Source organism: Erinaceus europaeus, chromosome 23 (assembly GCF_950295315.1).
Source record: "Erinaceus europaeus chromosome 23, mEriEur2.1, whole genome shotgun sequence".
NCBI classification, from domain to species: domain Eukaryota; kingdom Metazoa; phylum Chordata; class Mammalia; order Eulipotyphla; family Erinaceidae; genus Erinaceus; species Erinaceus europaeus.
The window spans coordinates 9,370,511-9,394,660 of record NC_080184.1 but is presented as its reverse complement, the minus strand read 5'-3'; the positions used below and the strand labels follow the sequence as shown (position 1 = coordinate 9,394,660).

At 38.9% G+C, this 24,150-nt stretch overlaps 1 protein-coding gene across 4 annotated transcripts in view; it reads right to left on the bottom strand.

Moving 5' to 3' along the window:
• Positions 1-24,150, bottom strand: part of LOC103125131 (zinc finger protein 709-like) — a 209,802-nt gene that overhangs the window by 155,222 nt on the left and 30,430 nt on the right. For 3 of the 4 annotated variants that reach the window (XM_060181647.1, XM_060181648.1, XM_060181646.1), the window contains 3 exons: positions 16,581-16,708; positions 13,209-13,335; positions 12,978-13,038 (listed from right to left, as the gene is read on the bottom strand). In XM_060181647.1, the coding sequence (XP_060037630.1) occupies positions 12,978-13,038; positions 13,209-13,335; positions 16,581-16,595 (203 nt within the window). In that variant the 5' untranslated portion in view covers positions 16,596-16,708. Of the gene's footprint in view, positions 1-9,310; positions 11,425-12,977; positions 13,039-13,208; positions 13,336-16,580; positions 16,709-24,150 lie in introns of those variants that run through there. The other variant, XM_060181651.1, reaches the window with a different exon arrangement.

The following is a 24,150-nucleotide window of genomic DNA, read 5'->3' as shown; positions in this document are numbered from 1 at the left end:
TTTATCCACTGTACCACCTCCCAGAACACTGTTTTTACTTTTCTTTTTCATCCAGTTTTCTGTGTTTCAGTTTCTACATTGACATAAAGCAACTGTCTTTTATATCTGTACACAACTATCTTTGATCCAATTATTTTGTCCCAAAGGACAAAATATATTTTGGGTTACTAAGAGTCTCAAGTTATTACCTGTAGAGGGTGGGGTAAGGGCTTCCAGCAGAGAGCAAGAAGTAGCGGTTGAAAATTTGGAATTTCACATAAAGAAGCCGCCCTCATGTGGACACTTACCAGAATGCACTTTCCTAACATGCAAATATCATCTCTAGAGTCTTACATATGCAAGTCAATCTGTGGGCTGCTGGTCTACTGGAGAGCAAGTCTTGCATGTGTGAGGTCTCAACTTTTTATCTAATACTCAGCTCTTCCTTATAGTGTTAGTAGGGGGAGGGGTGTTTAGGAGGAATGAAACTCCACCATCTACGAATTGCTTCAGGTGTTGTCCATGGTGCCTCCATGTAGTGTCAGGTTTTAACCTAGAATCTAACAGGTGAGTATCTCCCTCCCACCACATTCTCTCAAGGAATTGTGTTTCTTTGATGTTGTAGGAGAGGGTGGGGCATATAGTCTAATGGTTATGCAAAGAGACTCATACCTGAGGCTCCAAAGTCTCAGGTTCAAGCTGGAATAACTCTTCCTTTTGCAAGAGATAAGTACATATATAAAGGGAAAATCTCTTCAAAAGGGCATCTTGTTGTGCAAGGAATACCTAATATCTTCAATTCTTAGCAATGAAGGAGGTAGAACTTAAACCTACAGGATGATTTCTCCTCTTTTTTTCTAATATATATTTTTTGCCTCCAGGGTTATTTCTGGGGCTCAGTGCCTGCACCATGAATCCACTGATCCTGGAGGCCATTTTTTCCCCCTTTTGTTGCCCTTGTTGTTGTAGCCTTGTTGTGGTTATTATTGTTGTTGCTGGTGTCATTTGCTGTTGAATAGGACAGAGAGAGGTAGAGAGAGGAGGGGAAGACAGAGAGGGGGAGAGAAAGAAAGACACCTGCAGACCTACTTCACCGCCAGTGAAGCGACTCCCCTGCAGGTGGGGAGCCGGAGGCTCCAACTGGTGTCCTTACTCTGATCCTTGTGCTTTGCCCCACGTGCGCCCAACCCGCTGCACTACTGTCCGACTCCCAGATTTCTCCTCTTCTTCCTCCTCCTTCTCCAGCCTTTCTTTTATTTGTTAGCATAGAAAAAAATTGAGAGGGGAGAGGAGAGAGGAGATAGATGCAATACTGCTTCACTGGTCTTGATCTCCGCCACTGCCTGTGGAGACCTTGCACTTGCATCACCACCCAGGTACAGACATGATGCTCTCATAGTTGTTCACTTCCATATAGATGATAGACAACAGTATTCTTTCACTCTAGCTATTATTCATACCAATGATCAAATTTGGAAATCTGCTATTCAGGCTGTGTTCTTGTGATCTGTTATTTCCTAGCCTTCCCTTTTCTCAGGTAAGGCGATTTAAGTTGATTATGATGAACACAGTGGGTAAAAAGACCACATTCCATATCGTATTTCCACATGGTCTCACAGTTTTGGGATTCTCCATTATTTTGGTTTGATATTTTATTTATTTCCTTTTTGTTGCCCCTGTTGTTTTTATTGTTGTTGTTGTTATTGATATCATCATTGTTGTATAGGAGAGAAATGGAGAGAGGAGAGGAAGACAAAGAGAGGGAGAGAAAGATAGATACCTGCAGACCTGCTTCACCACCTGTGAATCGACCCCCCTGTAGGTGGAGAGCTGGGGGCTTGAACCAGGATCCTCATGCCAGTTTTTGCGCTTTGTGCCACGTATGCTTAACCCACTGCGCTACCTCCCGACTCCTGGGATTCTCTATTTTTAAGTCAACACTTTCAAATTATTTTATAGATATGGGTCTAAATTTTCAATCTTTTATTTTTTTCAAACTTTATTTCAAAATTCACTGCAGCTATGCAATAAAATATTATTTTATAGGGTTCATATTTTATTTTCTCTCTCATCTTTAATTATTTGTGCCTCTTTACTTTCTAGAAAATGTTTAATAATTAAGTAAGTTAACACTGCTAAGCCTGCCAACTAAAAAACTCATGTATCAAATTATAACCAACCCTGCTCAGTACCACATCAGGTTAAGTGCACATGGCACAAAGCATAAGGACTTGTGCAAGGATCCTGGTTTGAGCTCCTGGCTCCCCAACAGCAGGGGGCTTACCTCACAAGTGGTGAAGCAGAGCTACAGGTGTCTATCTTTCTCCCCTCCTCTCTCAATTTCTGTCATATCCGACTACAACAACAGCTATACCAATAACAACAAGGTCAACAAAATGGAAAAAATGGCCTCCAAGGAGGAGTGGATTCATGGTGTAGACATTGAGCCCCAGCATTAACCCCAGAGGCAAAAAAATTAAATAATTATACCCCTGCTATCTCAAAATTTTTAAAGACTTACTTATTTGTTCATAATAATGTTAGAAGAGAGAAATAACAAGGTATCAGTCTGGTACATGTGCGCTGAGGATTGAACTCAGGACCCTATGCTTCCTAATCCATGCTAATCCACTGTGCCACCTCCTGGGTCACTCTCATAATTTTTGTAAACCAATATTAAATCACTAATAAAATAAAAGTAAATAGAAAGAAAAAAAAGAACAGTTTGTGTGTGTGGGAGAAACTCAGATTCACTGAGATTATGCATGAAAAGTGATATTTTTCTCATGAAGGTCCGAGAGTAAGCTTTTTTTTTTTTTTCCCCTTTCTTTGACTGCTGTTTGATGATTGTCATCCACCTTGCCCTAGAAGGGTAAAGTAGCAGGCAAGGTCTTCTTCAGCATCAAGCATTTTGACAGACTTTCCAGGCTCAGGAGTCCTGGAAATAAATGTTTCTCATTTAAGACAACCAGAAGAAGTGGGGTATTTAAAAATCATTATAGTACTGTGAGAGAAAACATGATGTTTATGCAAACAAATTTGCTGCCTGAGGGTCCAAAATCATTATGTCAATCCCAGGCATCCCCATGAGCTGAGCTGTGCTCTGATCTCTCTTTTTCTCTCTGTATCCTGATCATAAAAATAAAACAGAGGCAAAATATCTAGGAGATTTTAAACAAAACACATCCACCACAGTTGGTCAGATAAGTAGGACACTGTAGGTTTGGGAAGCCTGCCTAATGCAAACACTCCTGAGGCTCAGTGATGAACTCCCAGCTTCTGTCCTCTTCCCCTCTTCCCTCTACCTCCACCTGAAGCAAGAGCTGACTGTTGCTCTTATTAAAAATGATAAGGCGGTTCAAGCCCCCAGCTCCCCACCTGTAGGGGAGTCACTTCCTAAGTGGTGAGGCAGGTCTGCAGGTGTCTATCTTTCTCTCCCCATCTCTGTCTTCCCCTCCTCTCTCCATTTCTCTCTGTCCTACCCAACAATAATAACTACAACAATAAAACAACAAGGGCAACAAAAGGGAATAAATAATTTTTTAAAAATAAGTAAAAATTATAAGGCACTGCCTAAACTTGCCTTTATAATGGTTTTCAGGGGTCATATATGCAAGGCATTTCAAATTATCCCACAAGGGGCAGAAAGGCTTCCTGAGACATGAGGCTCTCTGGTCTCTTTATTCAACATCATCCTGTCAGCAGCTCTGAATCTATAGCTCATGGTAAATAGAGGTGTGCCAGGTTCCACACTCTTTCTCCATTTCTGGAAACACTACATTTCCCACACTAGGCCTGTGTTTGTTTTTTTCCAAAGATGTTTCCCTACTGTACAAAAGGGATCCTGAGAGTCCATAGCTGCCTGAGGCACAGGAGTCCTTGGATAGGACCCATAACCTTAAAGCATGGATGTCTTTTTCTGCATCTGAGCTGCAGCCAGTGAACTGACTTGCATATTTGATACTCTGTTGGTATGCTTCTGGATTCTGCTTGTGAAGCCTTCTGATTTTATCATCACAATGGGTTCACTTGTGTTGCTTGTTATGTGTTCTGTTTGCACATCCACTGTTGGCTGGGCACCCCCTGCCTCCGGGATATTGGTTTGGTCTCCCTCCCCCTACCTCTGGAACATTTGGTTTAGTCATCTCTGGTTCGCGATTCTTTCTTCTCCCCACCCACTATCATACATATTTCCTTGGTTCCTGACTCTGCCGCTGGAGGAGAGAGATGGAGGACAGAACTGGGTTGTGATTAGATTAGATTAGTTTTTTGGACTGCATCCCCGCTCATGAATAAAGATTGAACTGCGTTCTCAGCTCAGCCATGAGTCCCTGGTCGTCTCTGTCTCCCGCCGGCGAAGCCAGCCCGGCCAAAAACGACAATACTCTGTAAAGATATTTGGATATCATCCCTCAGGTCCACAAAAGGCAACTTAACACTGCATTGCACCTTGTATGCAAGACTCCTCCAAATTCTTAGTCCATGTTTTTTTTTTTTCTATGAAAAATCCACTTTCACATTTTGTAAAAGCTTCATTTCAAGTGCCAGAGAGTGTCAGGTTTAATAAATGAATGAGTACAGTTCAGGCTAGGTGTGTTAATCTAGAATGAGACACAGGGTAGATGCTGGAAAGCCCTGCTTGTGGGAAAAAGGATAGTTAGACAACTCCTGAGCAGGGACATATGCACCCCTATGTTCATAGCTGCATTATTTGCAATAACCAAGAATAGAAGCATCACGAATATTCATTGATATGACTGAATGAAAATGTTAAGGGTAATATATGCTGTGGAATATTTCCCTGTAATGCAAAGATGATATTGTGTTACAAAATGGTTGAACTTGGAAGGGTTTTTTGTTGTTTGTGCCATCAAGGTTATTACTGAGGCTTGATGATAATATTATGAATTCACCACTCCTAGAGAATAGAACAAAAGCTACAAATGCTTATCTGGAACCAGAAAATATCTATAATTGCCAAAACAATTGAGATGAAATAACAGAACTGGAGGCATCACACTCCCAGATCTCAGATTGTATTTTAGGGCTATTGTGATCAAAACTGCTTGGTACTGGAACATTGGCCAGTGGAATAGAATTGAGAACCCAGAACTAAGCCCCACACCTATGGACATCTAATCTTTGACAAAGGTCCCCAGACTATTGAATGGGAGAATGGGAATCTCTTCAATAAATGGTGTTGGGAAAAAAAGTGTTGAAACATGCAGAAGAATGAAACTGAATCACTATATTTCACCAAGCACAAAAGTAAATTCCAAGTGGATCAAGGACTTTGATATTAGACCAGACACTATCAAATATTTAGAGAAAAACACTAGCAGAATTTACTACTCCTGGCAGCCATTTTTTATATTTTTATTAGGACAGAAATTGAGAGAGGATGGATAGATATATATAGACAGACACACCTATAGACCTGCTTCACCACTCATGAAGTAGACCCCCTGCAGGTGGGAGGTGGGGACCTTAAACACAGATCCTTACACTTGATAATAAGTATGCTAACCTGGTGCACTACTGCCCAGATATGGAAGTTTTTATGTTTACCAAAGTATTTAAAGAAATAAAATACAACCAGGAAAAAAAATAGTATAGTCATGAGATCTTTGGAATATAACTGAAATAGGACTACTATCTACACAACAGAGATTCACAACTCTTCATATGAACAAATAGTGAAGCTACACATACAGAGCACTTTTTATAACTGAGTTTTCCCACAAGAGCACATAAAGAGAAAAGTTCTTTGGAACCTAAAGGCAAGAATATTGCAGATAAAGATTTGGGGTCTACGTTTTAAATAAAGCTAGTAGTTCTGCTTTAGGTATATTCCACAGGACCCATGGCTTTACTAGTTTTTGCCTGAGCCTGACATCTAATATGCAGGTGGACCTGTGTTATTGTCTGGGGAGATGATGTCATAGTTTGAAAAAGGACTAAAAAGCTGGATCAGGAAAGAAGAGTAGCTCCTGAATATGGGAAAAGTATATAAATTTTGTTAACTGTTAACCCCACCAGTTTGATCTCGAGCCCATATTCAGCACAGTAACCTATGTAACCTCTGTATACCTGTAGGTCTGTGCTCACATTCTGTGGACAAAGCTAGGAATATTCTAGGCTGCACTAATTTTGGGAACCATCTTTCTTGAGTAGTAGGTAGAGTATGTTGTCCAACCTCCCTTCAGAGAATGGAACATTCCCTACCATTATTGATCCACATTGAGGGCAAGGTCCTATAGGGGCCCATAAAGGGGTCTATTATGTTGTTCCTGATGGGAGACGACCAGTGAGAATAGAGAGAGGGATCTATTAGAGGTCTAGATCTACCATGTCTGTCAACACTATCTTTCTGGAATCCCCAATGTTGTTGTCAATGTTCACTGAAGCACTGAATTGTTAATAGAATAAACTGTTTATCTGATAGCTGGTAATTATAATACTTAGGTTATGTATTATCTCTGCTCAATTAAAATTCTAAAAAAATCATGAAATATTATCTTTATTAAAAAGAAATATAAACCCAGCTTTACTTTTGAATGCTTGGTACCAAACTCAGGTACTTATAATTTATGTCCAAAGCTCTTCCCAGTGCACCACTATGTGTATGTGTTTGTGCATTCTCCCATTCAAGTACTAATCTAGGTCTGACCTTGATTAGCTTCCAAAATCAGACATTATTGAGCATGTTCAGGGTAGTGTTACCATAGATGTATCTCTTTCTAATTGACCTTGGACAAGCTTTGCCCCCTCTATCAGAAATTGTCTATAAGATGATATTTGTGACACCAATGCTGCTGAGGAAAGTTTAGGAAATAAATACAACTCCCAAAAAGTTAATATTTATAATAATATTCTATTTCAAATTATCCCAAAAGTCTTTACCACAAACTCATCTCACCTTTTTCAAATATTTTTTTGTTTGTGTTTTGCCCCCAGGGTTATTGCTAGGGCTCAGTGTTTGCACCACAAATCCACTGCTCCTGGAGGTTATTTTTTTCCCTTTTGTTGCCCTTGTTATGATTATTGTTGTTATTGCTGTCGTTGTTGGGTAGGGTAGAGAGGAATTGAGGGGAAGACAGAGGAGGGAAAGACAGACACCACCAGACCTGCTTCACCACCTGCGAAGCTACACTCCCCACAGGTGGGGAGTTGGGGGCTTGAACCCTGATCCTTATGCTGGTCCTTGGGCTTCGTGCCATGTTTGCTTAACTCATTGTGCTACTACCTGGCCCCTCTCATCTCATTATTTAATGTAGTGAGGTGTTACTCTTTAAAAAAGAAAGTCAAAAGATTAAATGTGCTAAAATTCAAATAATTTTTCTGGATGTACTTATGCACACATTGCAGATGAGCCTCCATTCCAATTCCTTTTTTTCCCTTTATTAGGGGATTAATGTTTTACAGTTGACAGTAAATACAATAGTTTGTACATGCATAACATTTCTCAGTTTTCCACATAATATAATCCCCACAAGGTCCTCTGCCATCATATTACATGACCTGAACCCTCCCCTCCCACCCACCCCAGAGTTTTACTTTGGTGCAATACATTCCAGTTCCTTTAAGAGGTTGCAGGGCTGTAGGAAGGCAGAGTCTATACTAGCAGTCACCTGTGGTGTCTTCAACAGGAGTGTCTGTGCTTTCTGTCACACAGATGAGTCCACACAACTAGTAATGTGAATTCAAATCTGCTAAAGAGTAATCATGTGAATACAGATTTACTCTAATGAAATACTTCTCAATCAAAGCCTTTGGGAACTTAAGGATAGTATGATTAAAATAATAATGTGATGATGGCTGAGTGGTGCCAAGTCTATTCTTATGGGTAGAAATGGATACTTATTTGAAGATATTTAATCATTCACATTAATGAGATTTCCATGTCCAGTGTGCTTTTCCATGCATTGGAACTGAAGAATTGAAACCATCTCACATTCCTTTTAACCATATATATATATATTTTTTTTTTCACAGTAATGATTTCATATGTTTGTTATGGTGCTATGATCTATTGCCATTTAAAACTAGTTTCCATCCATAAACATCACAGAAAGAATAGAACATCACTCAGATATATGCAGTGCTAGAGATAAAAGCTGTGCCCTCTTACTGTTAATCGTACATCCATCACTAGCTACAGACACAGCTCTCAGGATGCAACTCTTCTTATTACGGATCCTTATAATATTACTTACAATAAAAAAAACATTTCATTGTTATTTAATCATTTCATTTTTGTTTAGATTTTTTTACTATCTTTATTTCCTATTGAATATAGACAGCCAGACACATGCAGTACTGTTTCACCACTCATAAAGCTTTCCCCCAGCAGGTGGGGACCAATGTCTTAATCATAGGTTATTTTTTTTATTTATTTTTTTTATATTTTTATTTATTCCCTTTTGTTGCCCTTGTTGTTTTATTGTTGTAGTTATTATTGTTGTTGTCGTTGTTGGATAGGACAGAGAGAAATGGAGAGAGGAGGGGAAGACAGAGAGGAGGAGAGAAAGATAGACACCTGCAGACCTGCTTCACCACCTGTGAAGCGACTCTCCTGCAGGTGGGGAGCCGGGGTTCGAACCGGGATCCTTATGCCGGTCCTTGTGCTTTGCGCCACCTGCGCTTAACCCGCTGCGCTACAGCCCGACTCCCAATCATAGGTTATTATGCACTGTAACTTGGTTGCTTAACCAGGTGCAATATTGCAAGGACCTTAAGTTTTCTTTCTTTATTTATTTTTCATGTCCTCTATGAGAAAAGGAAAAATGCTGTGCAACACATTTACAAGGACTTTAAAAAATATATTTATTTATTATTGTTGTCATTGGTGTCATCGTTGTTAGATAGGACAGAGATACATGGAGAGAGAAGACAGAGAGGGGGAGAAAAAGATAGACACCTGCAGACCTGCTTCACTGCCTGTGAAGCAACTCCCCTGCAGGTGGGGAGCTGGGGGTTTGAACCAGGATCCTTACACCAGTCCTTGCACTTTGCACCATGTGTACTTAACCCACTGCGCTATTGCCTGACTCCCTATTTACAAGGACTTTCTACAATGCAAGTTCTGTTATGTATCTAAGGATTTCTGGAATAACTACAGGATTTAATGAACATTTTACTTTTATGCCTTTATACCTTGAACTTTTATTTCTCTAAAGGGTAGAGAAATTAGTGAATACTTAACTACATAATTTACATTCAGGGCGGGGTAGATAGCATCTAATTCTCATGCAAAGAGATTCTCATGCCTGAGGCTCCAAAGTCCCAGGTTCAATCTCCCACACCAAAATAAGACAGAGCTGAACAGTGCTATGGTAAAAGAACAATAATTTACATTCACACAATTCCTCTCTTACATAAGTTATTTTATCTGTCTGAAAACAATGAGTTCAATTGAATATTTTATTATATTGTTGACTTTTATAAGGTTTCATACAACTGTGTGTTCTTTCCTGTGTCCAAAGATGACTGGCTTGACAATGTTTTATGACTTTGTTTACATCCATATGACTTCTCTCTACTGTGAGTTCCTTCTAGGCTATGAAGATGACTGAAAGAAATGGATGTTTCACTACATTGTTTACATTCATAGGGTTTCTCTCTACTGTGAGTTCTTTCATTTATCCGAATAGTAAAAAGATAGTCGAAGGCTTTACTATATTGTTTACATTAATAGGGTTTCTCTCCACTGTGAATTCTTTCATGTTTCCAAAGAGAAATGAAACAAATGAAGAGAACTGTAGTAGCTGTATGTATTACTACATTGTTTACATTTGTAGGGTTTCTTCCCACTGTTATTTTATGGCTCCAAAGAATACTGGAACAAATGAATGCTTTACTACATTGTTTACATTCATTGGTTTCTCTCTGTGAGTTCTTTCATGAATCTGAAGAGCAAAAGGATAGCCAAAAGCTTTACTACATTGTTTACATTCACAGGGTCTCTCTCCACTGTGAGCACTTTCATGTACCCAAAGATGACCTGATGTAATGAAGTTTTCACTACACTGTTTATATTCATAGGGTTTCTCTCCACTGAGAGCTATTTCATGTGCCCAGAGGGAACTAGAACTGAATGTTTTACTACACTGTTTATATTCATAGGGTTTCTCTCCACTGTGAGTTCTTTCATGTACCCGAAGATGACCAGATGTAATGAAGGTTTTCCTACATTGTTTACATTCATAGGGTTTCTCTCCACTATGAATTCTTTCATGTTTCCGAAGAGAGCCTAAACTACTGAATGTTTTACTGCATTGTTTACATTCATAGGGTTTCTCTCCACTGTGAGTTCTTTCATGTGTCTGAAGAGAACTGTACTGACTGAATGTTTTCCTACATTGTTTACATTCATAGGGTTTCTCCCCACTGTGAGTTCTTTCATGGCTCCGAAGATGACTGGAACAAATGAATGTTTTACTACACTGTTTACATTTGTAGGGTTTCTCTCCACTGTGTGTTCTTTCATGTATCTGAAGAGCAAAAGAATAGCCAAAGGCTTTACTACATTGTTTACATTCATAGGGTCTCTCTCCACTGTGAGTTCTTTCATGTACCCTAAGATGACCTGATGTAATGAAGGTTTTACTACATTGTTTACACCCATAGGGTTTCTCTCCACTGTGAGTTCTTTCATGTACCCTAAGATGACTGGAAGTAATGAAGGTTTTACTACACTGTTTACATTCGTAGGGTTTCTCTCCACTGTGAGTTCTTTCATGTCTAAGAAGAGAACCTGAACTACTGAATGTTTTACTACATTGCTTACATTCATAGGGTTTCTCTCCACTGTGAGTTCTTTCATGTATCTGAAGAGCAAAAGGATAGCCAAAAGCTTTACTACATTGTTTACATTCATAGGGTCTCTCTCCACTGTGAGTTCTTTCATGTACCCGGAGATAACTGGAACCACTGAATGTTTTCCCACACTGTTCACACCTACAGGATTTCTCTTCCCTGTGAGTTCTCTGATGTCTCCGAAGAGAGCTTGAATTACTGAATGTTTTACTACATTGTTTACATTTGTAGGGTTTCTCACCACTGTGAGTCTTTTCATGTATCTGAAGATGACTGGATTGAATGAATGTTTTACTACATGTTTTACATTCATAGGGTTTCTCTCCAATGTAAGTTCTTTCATGCATCTGTAGAGAACTAGACTGACTGAATGTTTTACTACATTGCTGTTCACATTCATAGAAATTGTCTCCACTTTGAAATCTCTCATTTGTCCAAACTTTACTGGATTGAATGAATTCTTTATGACATAGTTTACACATACAGGGATTCTCCCTGCTTTGAATTCTTTCATATGTTAGAAGATAACTGGAACAAGTGAATTTCTTGTGACAGATTTCACTTTCATGAGGGTTCTCTCTATATCGACTTCCTTCCTTCTTCTCAGATATCTTATCTTCTATATTTCTATAAAAATATAAAATGAGACATTACTAATTATGTATTTGTAATAAAATTAAGTTAATGTTATTAGGGGGAAATGGTATACATAGGAGGGAGGTGGTGGCACATCCAATTAAGTAAACATATTACCAAACACAAAGACCTGGTTTCAAGCCCCCATCTGCAGGATGCCCATTTCACAAGTGGTGAATCAGGTTTATAGGAATAGGTATAAATACCTATAAATAGGTATAAATACCTCTTCTCTCTATGTCCCCATGGTTTCTCAATTTAATTCTTTCCTATCTAATAAAAAATAGAAAGAAAACAAAAAATAAAAATGGCCACCAAGAATGGCACAGTGGGTTAATCACACATGGTGCAAAGCACAAGTACTGGTGTAAGGGTCCTGGTTTGAGCTCCTGGCTCTCTACCTGCTTTGGGGGGCACTTCACAAGCAGTGACTCAGGTATGCAGGTGTCTATCTTTCTATCCCCCTATATTCCCTTACTCTCTCAATTCTTCTCTTTCCTATCCAACAACAATAGAAGTAACAAAAAGGACAACAAAAATGGGAAAAATGGTCACCAGGACCAGTGGAGTCATAGTGCAGGCAGCAAGCCCCAACAATAATGGAGGCAAAACAAAAAAAGAATTGTGAATTCTTATTGCCAACACTGAGCCCCAGCAATAACCCTGGAGGCAATAAAAATGATATAGAACAATATCAAGTGTAGACATTTATTAAAAATAAGTAATCATAAAAATGATAGATATTTTTAATATACTGGAAAAAATCATTACCCAACACAGTGGAAGCTTTACATGTGTTAGAGGAGAGCTTATGGTTTCTTTCTCTCTGATTATCCCATATTCTGACACTCATAATAAATTTGGAAAAAGAAAAGTAAGGGCAGGGGTATATAATATAATGGCTATACAAAGAAACTCTCATGCCTTGAGGAAAAAAATACCTAGACATTTTTACTATACTGGAAAAAAATCATTACCAAACACAGTGGAAGTTTCACAGGTGGTAGAGCAGTGATATAGTCTCTTTCTCTGACTTTCCTATTCTGATACTCATACTACATTTGGGAAAATAAAAATAATAAAATATTAACACAGGGAAACCATAGGCACCAAGTATTAATGAAGTCAATAGGAAGATTTCTTTTTCCTTACCAGAGCACTGCTTATCTCTGGCTTATTGTGATGCAGAGGACTGAATCTGGGACTTCAGAGTCTCAGGCATGAGTGTCTCTTTGCATAACCTTTATGCCATCTACCCCCACTGGAAGAAAAAAATTCAAACCATAGTAGCTTTCTTGGTATTTTTTAAAGTGCACGTGACTCTTAACTGTCTTTTAATCGATTATTATATTTTAAATTTATTTATTATTGAATAGAGACAGAAATTGAGAAGGGAGGGCAGCATAGAGAGGAATAGAGACAACAGCAGCCCTGTTTCACCACTTGTGAAGCTTTCCTACTACAGCTGGGGACCAGGAGTTTGAACCGAGATCCTTCAGCACTGTAGTGTGTTAAGGTGCACCACCGCCTGGCCCCACTCTCACCTTTGTTTACTCCCTTCATGGTCTTGCTGTTGTTCAATGAAAGAATCTTCCTGCAATTTTCCTAAAATGTAAATTGGCACAGAAATATTTAAATTATTGACCCATTGTTAGTCAAAGGCATGCCCCTTCTAGCTTAACAGTCCTCATTTTCCACATTTCACATAAGAGAACACTGGTGGACAAAAAGAGAAATTGGCTACTAACTAGCAAGTGAAAGATTATTATTCATACCTATTAAGACAAGGTTATGGAATATTTCCCACATCACATCTTTGTAGAGTTTCTTCTCTGAAGGATTTAGCAGTGCCCATTCCTCTTGACTAAAGTTCACAGTTACATCTTCACAAGATATTGCATCCTACAACATATACAGTATATGTATGTGAAAATGATTTATATCAAAAGCAGACTGAATATCTAGACTGTTTTTACTGGAAGCTGTGGTTTTGTGATATTCAAACATATCTTTGGTAATTTGGTCTGCAAAATTACTATTTTTGCAGATTATGGACTAGCAAGTGGTACAGTGAATACAGCATATGACTCAAGCATGAGACTGTGAATCAATTCCCCAGAACTGCATGTACCATAAACGTCCACTTGTTCTTGTGTAATTATTGTACAGGCAGCAAGTCTCAGTTATAATCTTGGTGGTAAAAAAAGTAATAATTTTTATCATTTAAATTTTATTTATTTTAATGATATAGAAAGATGACCATTAACAGCAATTCTTTAAAATAAATCACTATATTCATATAGATGTTCATGAAGTTAATAGTACCAACACTCAGTGAGAAAGGCTTTAATCAAGACTACTGTATCCTACTAGACTGTCATTTAGAATAGATGGTGGAATAAAAGCCTTCTCTCACAAGCAACAGTTGAAGGGATCAAATACCACTAATCATGCCCTGAAAGAAGTTCTGAAAGGTCTCCTATAAATAATCATATCACTATAATCATTCCAGAACACTGTAAATGTTTACAATAATGACATTAAAAGAGCTACAGCAATATATTAACAGGAACACAGGGAATATAGCAGGGAATTTCAACACCCTACTCTCAACTTGACAGATCATCCAGGCAGAAAACCAATAAAGAAACAAGGGAGTGGGGCCAGGTGGTGGCACACCTGGTTGAGTGCACATGTAACAATATGCAAGAACCAGGGTTCGAGTCCCCAGTCCCCATCTGCAGGAGGAAAACTTTTCTTTTAATTTCTTTATTGGGGAATTAATGTTTTGCATTCGACAGTAAATACAATAGTTTGTACATGCGTAACAGGAAAAACTTTTTAAGTAGTGAAGCAGGACTGCAGGTGTCTCTCTTTCTCTACCACCCTCTTCCCTCTGGATATCAGGGTGCCTCTATCCAATAAATAAATAAATAAACATAATAAAAAATTTTTTTAAAAAGGAAATGAGGGAGCTAAAACTGATAGAATTGATAGATTTATCCATTTCTCATGCAACTCTAAATAAAGATTATGGGGCACCTACACTGATGATAAACAGAAATATTATCTCACTGATGCCCCAGGACAGATGGCACCTTCAATAGGAATATTACATTGATTAATGTGATCTGTGAAAAAGACAACATATTCTACAGTTGCATGCTACTAATCAAAGTGAGAATTCCTTATGCCCAGATATTAACAGAACTTTTATCATAGAATAAACGCAAAAGGCCAACAAACATGAAAAAAATGCTCAGTCTTTGATTGTCAGAGAAATGCAAATAAAGACAAAAATGAGTTACTACTTCACTCCTGGGGGAATGTTATACATCAGAAAAGGTAGCAGCAACAAATGCTGGAGTAGTTAGGGGGGCAAATGAACCCTCCTTCACTGCTGGTAGGAAGCAGTCTGGAGAACTCTCAGAAGGCTAGAAATGAACCTACCCTATGATTTTGCAATTACTCTCCTGGGGATATATCCCAAGGAACCAAACATACCTGTCCGAAAAGATCTATGTATACCTATGTTCATAACAGCACAGTTTGTAATAGTCAAAACCTAGAAGCAACCCAGGTTTCCAACAACAAATGAGTGGCTGAGAAAGTTGTGGTATATACACACAATGTAGTGATTAGGGATTATAAATGATGAACTCACCTTCTTCACCTGATCTTGGATGGAGATTGAAGGTATCATGTTAAGTGAGGTAAGTCAGAAAGGGAAGGATGAATATGGGATGATCTCACTCACAGCCACAAATTTAAAATCAAGATCAGAAGTGAAAATATTAAGCATAACTTGGACGGGCGCTAGTATATTGCACCAAAGTAAAAGACTCTGGGTGGTGGGTAGGGGGGGTAGGGTTCAGATCCTGGAACAGATGGCAGAGGAAGATCTAGTGGGGGTTGTACTGTTATGTGGAAAACTGGGAAATGCTATATATGTACAAACTATTGTATTTTATTGTCAACTAAACCATTAATTTCCCAATAAAGGAATAAAATAATTTATCATTCCCAATAATTATATTTATTTATTTACTTATTTGCTATAGACAGCCAGAAATTTGAGAGGGAAATGGGTGACAGACAGGGAGGGAAAAAAGAAACCTCCAGTGCTGTGTAATCACTTATGAAGCTTTCTACCTGCAGGTGGGAACAAGGTGCTCAAACCCATGCCCTTTATCATTGTACTATGAGTGCTTAATCTGGTGCACAACCATTCAGTCCCTGTCCTTTATCATTGTAAAATGTGTGCTCATCCAGGTGTACCACCATGCAGCCTTGTTTATCTTCTCTATGAATAGAGTGAGAAAAAGAAAAAAGGGGAAAGATATAAGAGTAACTCTGTGGGAGTAACTCTGCGGTAGCACAGTGGGTTAAGCGTATATGGCACAAAGTGCAAGGACCAGTGTAAGGACCCGGTTCGAGCTCCCAGCTACCCACCTGCAGGGGAATTGCTTCACAGGTGGTAAAGCAGGCCTGCAGGTGTCTATCTTTCTCTCCCCTTCTGTCTTCCACTCCTCTCTTGATTTCTCTGTCCTATCCAACAACGATGCCATCAATAACAACAATAATAATAACTGCAACAATAAAATAACAAGGGAAACACAAGGGAATAAATAAATATTTTTTTAAAAATTAAAAAAAAAAAAGAGTAAACCTGTTTTCTCTTTTCATGTCCTAATGTGGTGTTGAGGGCTTGGGACTAAGTCTCCAGCTATAATAGAAATACACTCTGACATCTCACATATTTCTTGGGTCTTCAAAAATTTTCCAAATTCTACATGGTGACACATCCAGTATAAAGAACATTTATTAGCATGTGATGTTATGTGGTTCAAGCCCTATAATGCCCAACCTGCAGGGAGAAGCTTCTCAAGTGAAGGAACAATGATTCTGGCTTTTCTTCTCTTTTGCTATTCCTTCACTTTCCCCTATCTATCTGTAGGCAGTCATGAATGGTGACAATGTGCAGGATACAGTGCTAATCCTTATGGAATTTTCTGTTTGTTTAACAGTAAATGGAATGGCAGGTAAAACAGGAAAATCAGAAGCAGTGAAATAAACATTTATAATTTGAAATACAACTAATTCAGGAATAAAAAGGGAAAATGTATGATCGGGAACAAGTCACTTACCTGTGAAACTGCCATCTTTTCTTCTTTCTCTGACTTCCTTTCACGCCAGAAAATGAAGAGAAATCACAGTTGTTGCTTGAGAATCTGATTTAAATCCACCAGCAGCCTCTTCACTTGATAGCACTTACCTACAAGGGAAACAGTGTAAAGTATGGAAATGCATTTAATGAATACTTAACAACAGTAAAAAAAAATTAGTAAAAGTCTCAAAACGGGAGTCGGATGGTAGTGCAGTGAGTTAAGCGCACGTTGAGCAAAACGCTAAGGATCCCAGTTCGAGCCTTTGGCTCCCCACCTGCAGGAGAGTCGCTTCACAGGCGGTGAAGCAGGTCTGTAGGTGTCTATCTTTCTTTCCCCTTTCTGCCTTCCCTTCCTCTCTCCATTTCTGTCCTATCGTACAACAACATCAATAACAACAACAATAATAACTACAACAATAAAACAAGGACAACAAAATGGAATAAATAAATAATAAAAAAACTTTTTAAAATTTATTTCTTTATTGGGGAATTAATGTTTTACATTCAACAGTAAATACAATAGTTTGTACATGCATAACATTCCCCAGATTCCCATTTAACAATACAACCCCCACTATGTCATTCATCATCTTTCATGGACCTGTATTCTCCCCACCCACCCACCCCAGAGTCTTTTACTTTGGTGTAATACTCCAATTCCATTTCAGGTTCGACTTGTGTTTTCTTTTCTAATCTTGTTTTTCAACTTCGGCCTGAGAGTGAGATTATCCCATATTCATCCTTCTGTTTCTGATTTATTTCACTCAACATGATTTTTTTCAAGGTCCATCCAAGATCGGCTGAAAACAGTGAAGTCACCATTTTTTACAGCTGAGTAGTATTCCATTGTGTATATATATACCACAACTTGCTCAGCCACTCATCTGTTGTTGGACACCTGGGTTGTTTCCAGGATTTGGCTATTACAAATTGTGCTGCCAAGAACATATGTATACACAGATCTTTTTGGATGGATGTGTTGGGTTCCTTAGGATATATCCCCAGGAGAGGAATTGCAGGATCATAGAGTAGGTCCATTTCTAGCCTTCTGAGAGTTCTCCAGACTGTTGTCCACAGAGGTTGGACCAATTTGCATTCCCATCAGCAGTGTAGGAGGGTTCCTGTGACCCTACACCCTCTCCAGCATTTGCTGCTGTTACCTTTTCTGATTTATGACATTCTCACAGGAGTGAAGTGATATCTCATTGTTGTCTTGATTTGCATTTCTCTGACAATCAGAGACTTGGAGCATTTTTTCATGTGTTTCTCAGCCTTTTGGATCTCTTCTGTGGTGAATATTCTGTCCAAGTCCTCCCCCCATTTTTGGATGGGGTTATTTGTTGTCTTGTTGTTGATTCTGGCAAGCTCTTGATATATATGTTGGTTATTAAACTCTTGTCTGATGTATGGCATGTAAAGATCTTCTCCCATTCTGTGAGGGGTCTCTTGGTTTGGGTAGTGGTTTCTTTTGCTGTGAAGAAGCTTTTTAATTTGATGTAGTCCCATAGGTTTATACTTGCCTTAGTCTTCTTTGTAATTGGATTCGTTTCATTGAAAATGTCTTTAAAATTTATGCGGAAAAGAGTTCTGCCAATATTTTCCTCTAAGTATTTGATAGTTTGTGGTCTAACATCCAAGTCCTTGATCCACTTGGAATTTACTTTTGTATTTGGTGAAATGCAGTGATTCAGTTTCATTCTTCTGCATGTTTCAACCCATTGTTTCCAACGCCATTTGTTGAAGAGACTCTGCTATCCCCATTGAATAGTCTGGGCCCCTGTGTCAAAGATTAGATGTCCATAGGTGTGGGGGATACAGATACTTTAGGAAAACTAATTATTAGATTTATAGAGCCAGCTATACAACTTACTGACTCACCAGAGATCATTAAAACTATCTTTTTTGTTGTTGTTGTTCTTCTTTCTCTGCCAACGTTAGTAATTAGCTAATGATGTAAAAAGGGTCAAAACAGTAGTATTAAAAGTGCTCAAAGTATTTTTAAATTAAAAACTGAATACAGGGACACAAATGCCTGGGAATAATGGATCAAATTTTCAGTACAAGCCATATATATATATATAATTGTTAGGTTTGTGCTACTGGAAGGCACCAAGATCAGAGTTCCAGTCCAAGTAAAGTAAATATTCCCATCAGATTACTCTGCATGATGGCACTGAGATGCATGGAGACTGAGATGCATGGAGAGACACAACCTACGATAATACATTGTCACTGATCTTTCTGGCAATGCAGAGCTCTACACAAGGTTTGGAGCCTTCTTTCACCATGAGGACTCTTAACCACTCCTGCCTCTCTGAGGCGATGAGTTTACTCAGCCAGTTGGAGATCATCCTTGACATTGCAAGCAGCATCTCTAACTTCCATGTGCCTTGAGCTGATGTCTGATGTTACTACAGAGGGAGGGCTTTCCTGGTACTGTTGCCTCCCAAATGGACAGGTACCTGGGCTCTGGTCCAATTGGCCACACCATTTACCTTGGCATTTCAGTCACTACCACAGATAGTCATAGCCATCAGAAAAGAGAAAACACTCCACATGATTCCCTTGGCTGTATATCTACCTTGGCAGTGTAAAACACCTAAAGAGGTCGCTAGTGAGTTTAAGGCCAAAAATCAGATACTTGATAGATAGGGTTTTTGTTATTCTAGTGGTCCACCAAAGAGAAAATGTATGTTAAATAATTTACATTTATCATAATAAAATTGTAAATTATACTAGAGATAGTGACAAAAGTATCAAATCAAACACTACATGCCATAGAAAAACAAGGTGGTATTAAAAAAAAAAAAGTAGTGTCTTTCCTGCATGCTTCTCTAAATTCATATCAAATGATATTGCATCCAGTAATCCCAACCTAATCAACGAAACGAGTACCACCTCAGCATGTTTCACTTCAGACTGTGTCCAGAGATGTCAGGCATAGAATGTCAACCCTTCAGCCTCATTACTCAAGTGAGTCCTTTCCTTTCATAGGATTCTCTAATTCCATTCCAGGAGGTTTACTTCCTAACAAAGTCCCAAAACCTAGATATAGACCAGGTCCCATGAGATAGAGCATATGCTCACATGTATCCATAAATTAGGGCAAAATATATACCTGAAAGGAAAAATACACAGTAGTCTCTAGTGAGTCAGTATAAAGTTCCTAATGAAATAGTGTCTACTTAGACTTAGATACCCTCCTCACCTACTTCCTAGTATACTTCTCTCACTCACTCCAAAGCCTAACCTTTTCAAAGCAAGAACTGAAAAAGCTGAATGACTGGCATACTTTAATGATGACTCTTTAGTCACTATCAGGCCACCCCATCAACTGGGGCCCTAATCGGGGAGTCCTGAGATTCCCAAATAGGCATGATGGGCCTAGATCTCAAATATATCCCTCTCTCCATTGTTACCGGTCATTTCTATCAAGAACAACAAAACAGACCTCTTTGTGGGCCCCCATAGGACCTTGCCTTCAATTTGGATCAACAATGGTAGAGAAACTGGTGTATATCTAGGTTTTGGGACTTTGTTAGAAAGTGAACCACCTGAGATGGAATTAGAGTATACTATTAAAGGAAAGGTCTCACCCGAGTAATGAAGCTGAAGGGTTGTCATTCCACACGTGAAGTCTCTGGACACAGTCTGAAGTAAAGCATGTTGAAGTGGCAATCATTGTGTTGGTTAGGTTGTGATCGGCAGATGCAATATTATTTGATATGGATTGGGAGAGGCATACGGGAAAGTGGGCCCTATCCAAGGGTTCCAGGACTAAGGGAAGTAGAGGCTCTATAGTGGAGATGTGAGGTTCCTGCTGTCTTAGTGTTCAAAAAGACATTCAATAGTTAATGTTATCATCACATTATTTGGTAATTGGGTTAATTTTGAAAAGTCCTTTTGTTAGGGTTTGCTGTACAGTATCCAGTATCTTGTATATAGCTGTGCTATTGGTTGCTTCTGATCTACTTGGTCTAGGCTTTTGAGAGAGCATATGTTCACACGTATCTGTAAACTACTGCAAAATATATACCTAAAAGTAGAAGTACACTAGAGTTTGCAGTGAGTACCCCCCTAACACTTCCTCTCCACTATTCTAAGCTTTGGGTCCATGATTGCTCAACAATTTGTTTGGCTTCGCATGTTAACTCTCTTTTCAGTCACCATGTTCCAGATGTCATCAGGATGCCGGCCAGGCTTCCCTAGACTGAAGACCCCACCAATGTGTCCTGGAGCTCCGCTTCCTCAGACACCCACCCTACTAGGGAAAGAGAGAGGCAGACTGGGAGTATGGACCGACCAGTCAACACCCATGTTCAGCGGAGAAGCAATTACAGAAGCCAGACTTCTACCTTCTGCAACCCACAATGACCCTGGGTCCATGCTCCCAGAGGGAGAGAGAATGGGAAAGCTATCAGGGGAGGGGAGTGGGATATGGAGATTCAGTGGTGGGAATTGTGTGGACTTGTACCCCTCGCCTATGGTTTTGTTAATTAATCCTTTCTTAAATAAAAAATTTAAAAAAAGAAAAAGAAAAAAAAACAAAAAAACAATGGTAGAGAATGTTCCATCCACCAAAGGAAAGATGGACAACATACTCTATGCTATACCTGAGGAAGATGAGTTGATATTGGGGCAGCTTGGAATGTTCCTACTCATGATCACAGAATGTGAGCTCAGATCTACATGAATGCAGAGGTCACATAGGCTCCTAAGCTGAATATGAGCCCCAGATCACATCAAATCGATGAGGTTTACAGTCAACAATATTTATACCCCTTTCCCATATTAGGGAGCTACTCTCTTCCCTGATCCAACTCTGGTCCTTTTCCAGCCATGAAATCATCTCCCTAGACAATAACTTGGAACCACCTGCATATCAGATTTCAGGCTCAGGGGAAAAAAGAAAACAAAAAACAAACAAATAAAAAACTAGTATAGCCACAGGCCCTTTGGAATATAACTAAAATATGCCTACTAGCTATCTACAAAATGGAGGACCTCCCAACTCTTCATCTGCACTATTCCATGATTGGTCAACAATTTGGCATTGTATGTTAACTCTCTTTTCAGTCACCAGGTTCCAGATGCTAGCATGATGCTGACCAGACTTCCATGGACAGACAACCCCACCAAAGTGTCCTGGAGTTCTGCTTCCCCAGGACCCCGCCCCACTAGAGAAAGAGAGAGGCAGGCTGGGAGTATGGATCAACCTGTCAGCACCCGTGTTTAGCGGGGAAGCAATTACAGAAGCCAGACCTTCAGCCTTCTGCATCCCACAATGACCTTGGGTCCACATTCCTAGAGGGTTAAAGAATAGAAAAGCTATCAGGGGAGTGGATGGGATACAGAGTTCTGCTAGTGGAAATTGTGTGGAGTTATACCCCTCTTTATCTATGGTTTTGTCAATGTTTCCTTTTTTTAAATAAAAAAAAAATTTTTTTAATGGTGTAATGTTTAAAAGACCGTGCTGTACTTTTATTCTTAACAATACCACATCTAATGACACTATTACAAAGGCCCTTCAAAGACTAATGTTCTTAGATAACAAACACTAATTCAGTTTTAAGAGAAAAGAAAAAAAAAAAAAAAGGAGTGATTGTGAGAGATGGTTAGGCCTTCTCTTCAAAAGAACATGAATAAAGCAACTGTTTAGTACAAAAATTCTTTTTATAAATTGTTATATTACCCCCTTTGGCCAGTAGTTTTGTATTCTTTAGGTCAGCTCCTTGCAGTGCTTGCTAGTCCTTCAGCAGAGACCCTCAGACTCTCTCCCTCCTTTCCTTATTTAGGCAATGGGGAGATTGTGAGCTCTGAAGCCCAGAGCCCAGGAGTGGAGGAAAAAGTTGTGTTAGCTATAAAAGTAGGGAGAATGGTGAAGGTGGTGCGCTGCTGCCTGACTGCCACTGTCGATGGCACGCCCTTTTGCAAAAGAATAAATTTGCCTTGCTTCAAACTCCTTATTTTTTGCTTTGATAAGTAATTTTAACTGGACATCATTTACAACACCATTATGCTATCTCCCCAGTCCGCAACTGGATTTTTTTTTTTTAATATTTATTTCCTTTTGTTGCCCTTGTTGTTTTATTGTAGTTATTGATGTCATTGTTGGATAGGACAGAAAGAAATGAAGAAAGGAGGGGAAGACAAAGAGGGGGAGAAAGATAGACAACTGCAGACCTGCTTCACCACTCGTGAAGAGACCCTCCTGCTGGTGGGGAGCCGGAGGCTCAACCAGGATCCTTATACCGGTCACTACGCTTTGTGCCATGTGCGCTTAACCCGCTGAACTACCGCCCGACTCCCCCAATTGGATTTCTTAATGCTCCCATTTAAAAGACACAAATATCATAATCACGTCCTGGAACATGATGGCAGAAGACCTACCAGGAGTTGTATTTTTATGTGAAAAATTGGGCAATGTTATGCATGTCCAAACTACTGTATTTACTGTCGACTGTAAAACATCAATCCCCTAATAAAGAAAAAAAGATTAAAAAAATAAAGGACACAAACGTCCTTTATTTTTTTAATCCACTCATTTAAGTGAAAACACACAGAACTATTGTTTCAACCTCTGGAAAAGGACAAAGTATGTAAGGAGAATTTTGGGGCAGTTTTATGGTTTTAGATTATTGGAACTTGTTCCTCTGTTGTAATAAATAAATAAGGATAAATTAATTAACTTCTATGCACTAAGACTCATAATCAGTATTGAATACATCTGGCTTTTGCAGATCACATTGTACATAACTACATTAACTGGACCTAAGGTTTGTAAAACATCACTGTTGTTCTGCAACATTATTTCATGCCTGATATTCCAGACTTAATAAATTCTTACATTATCAAAAATTAGAGATGAGTTGTTCTCTGGTAAAAATTAAAATATTGATCTTGAAGCCTGTGAGTTAGTACTGTGGGTTTAAGTGCTTAACTTTCTCAAGCATGAGAGGAGTTTGATCCCCAGCATCACATGTTCCAGACTGGTGCTTTGGGTTTCTATTTCACTTTCGATTTCTCATCAATAAATTTGAAGATAAGTAAAATGTGATTATAGCTATTACAACAGCATTCCTCTTGGTAAAATCGGCACGCCACATTTGAGAGTCACTATAATTTTAGGAACACTTTTTTTTTGAAGGCTCAGACCTGAAAGTCTTTTTGTATAAACACTATACTATTGTCCCCACCCAAGGAACACTTTCAATCCATCTCTTCATGTTCCTCATTCTGAGTCATGGAAACTCGGTGTTATACAGGACACTACTGGGACACTTCAGCTATATTTGGTGCTAAAGTCAAAATATGGGAATAAAGATAGTAGAAAATAGCACTAACGGGCTTAATGGGCTTTAGCTTTTTTGTTTTGTTCTTATTTATTTATTTATACAAGACACTGCTCAATTCTAGTTTGTGCTGGTCATAAGGATTAAATTTGTAAACTCACAGCCTCAGTCAAGAAAGTTATTTGTTTAACAATTATATTATCTCTCCATCCAGTTAAATCTTCAAAACCTTAAATCTTACACTAATAATAAAACTGG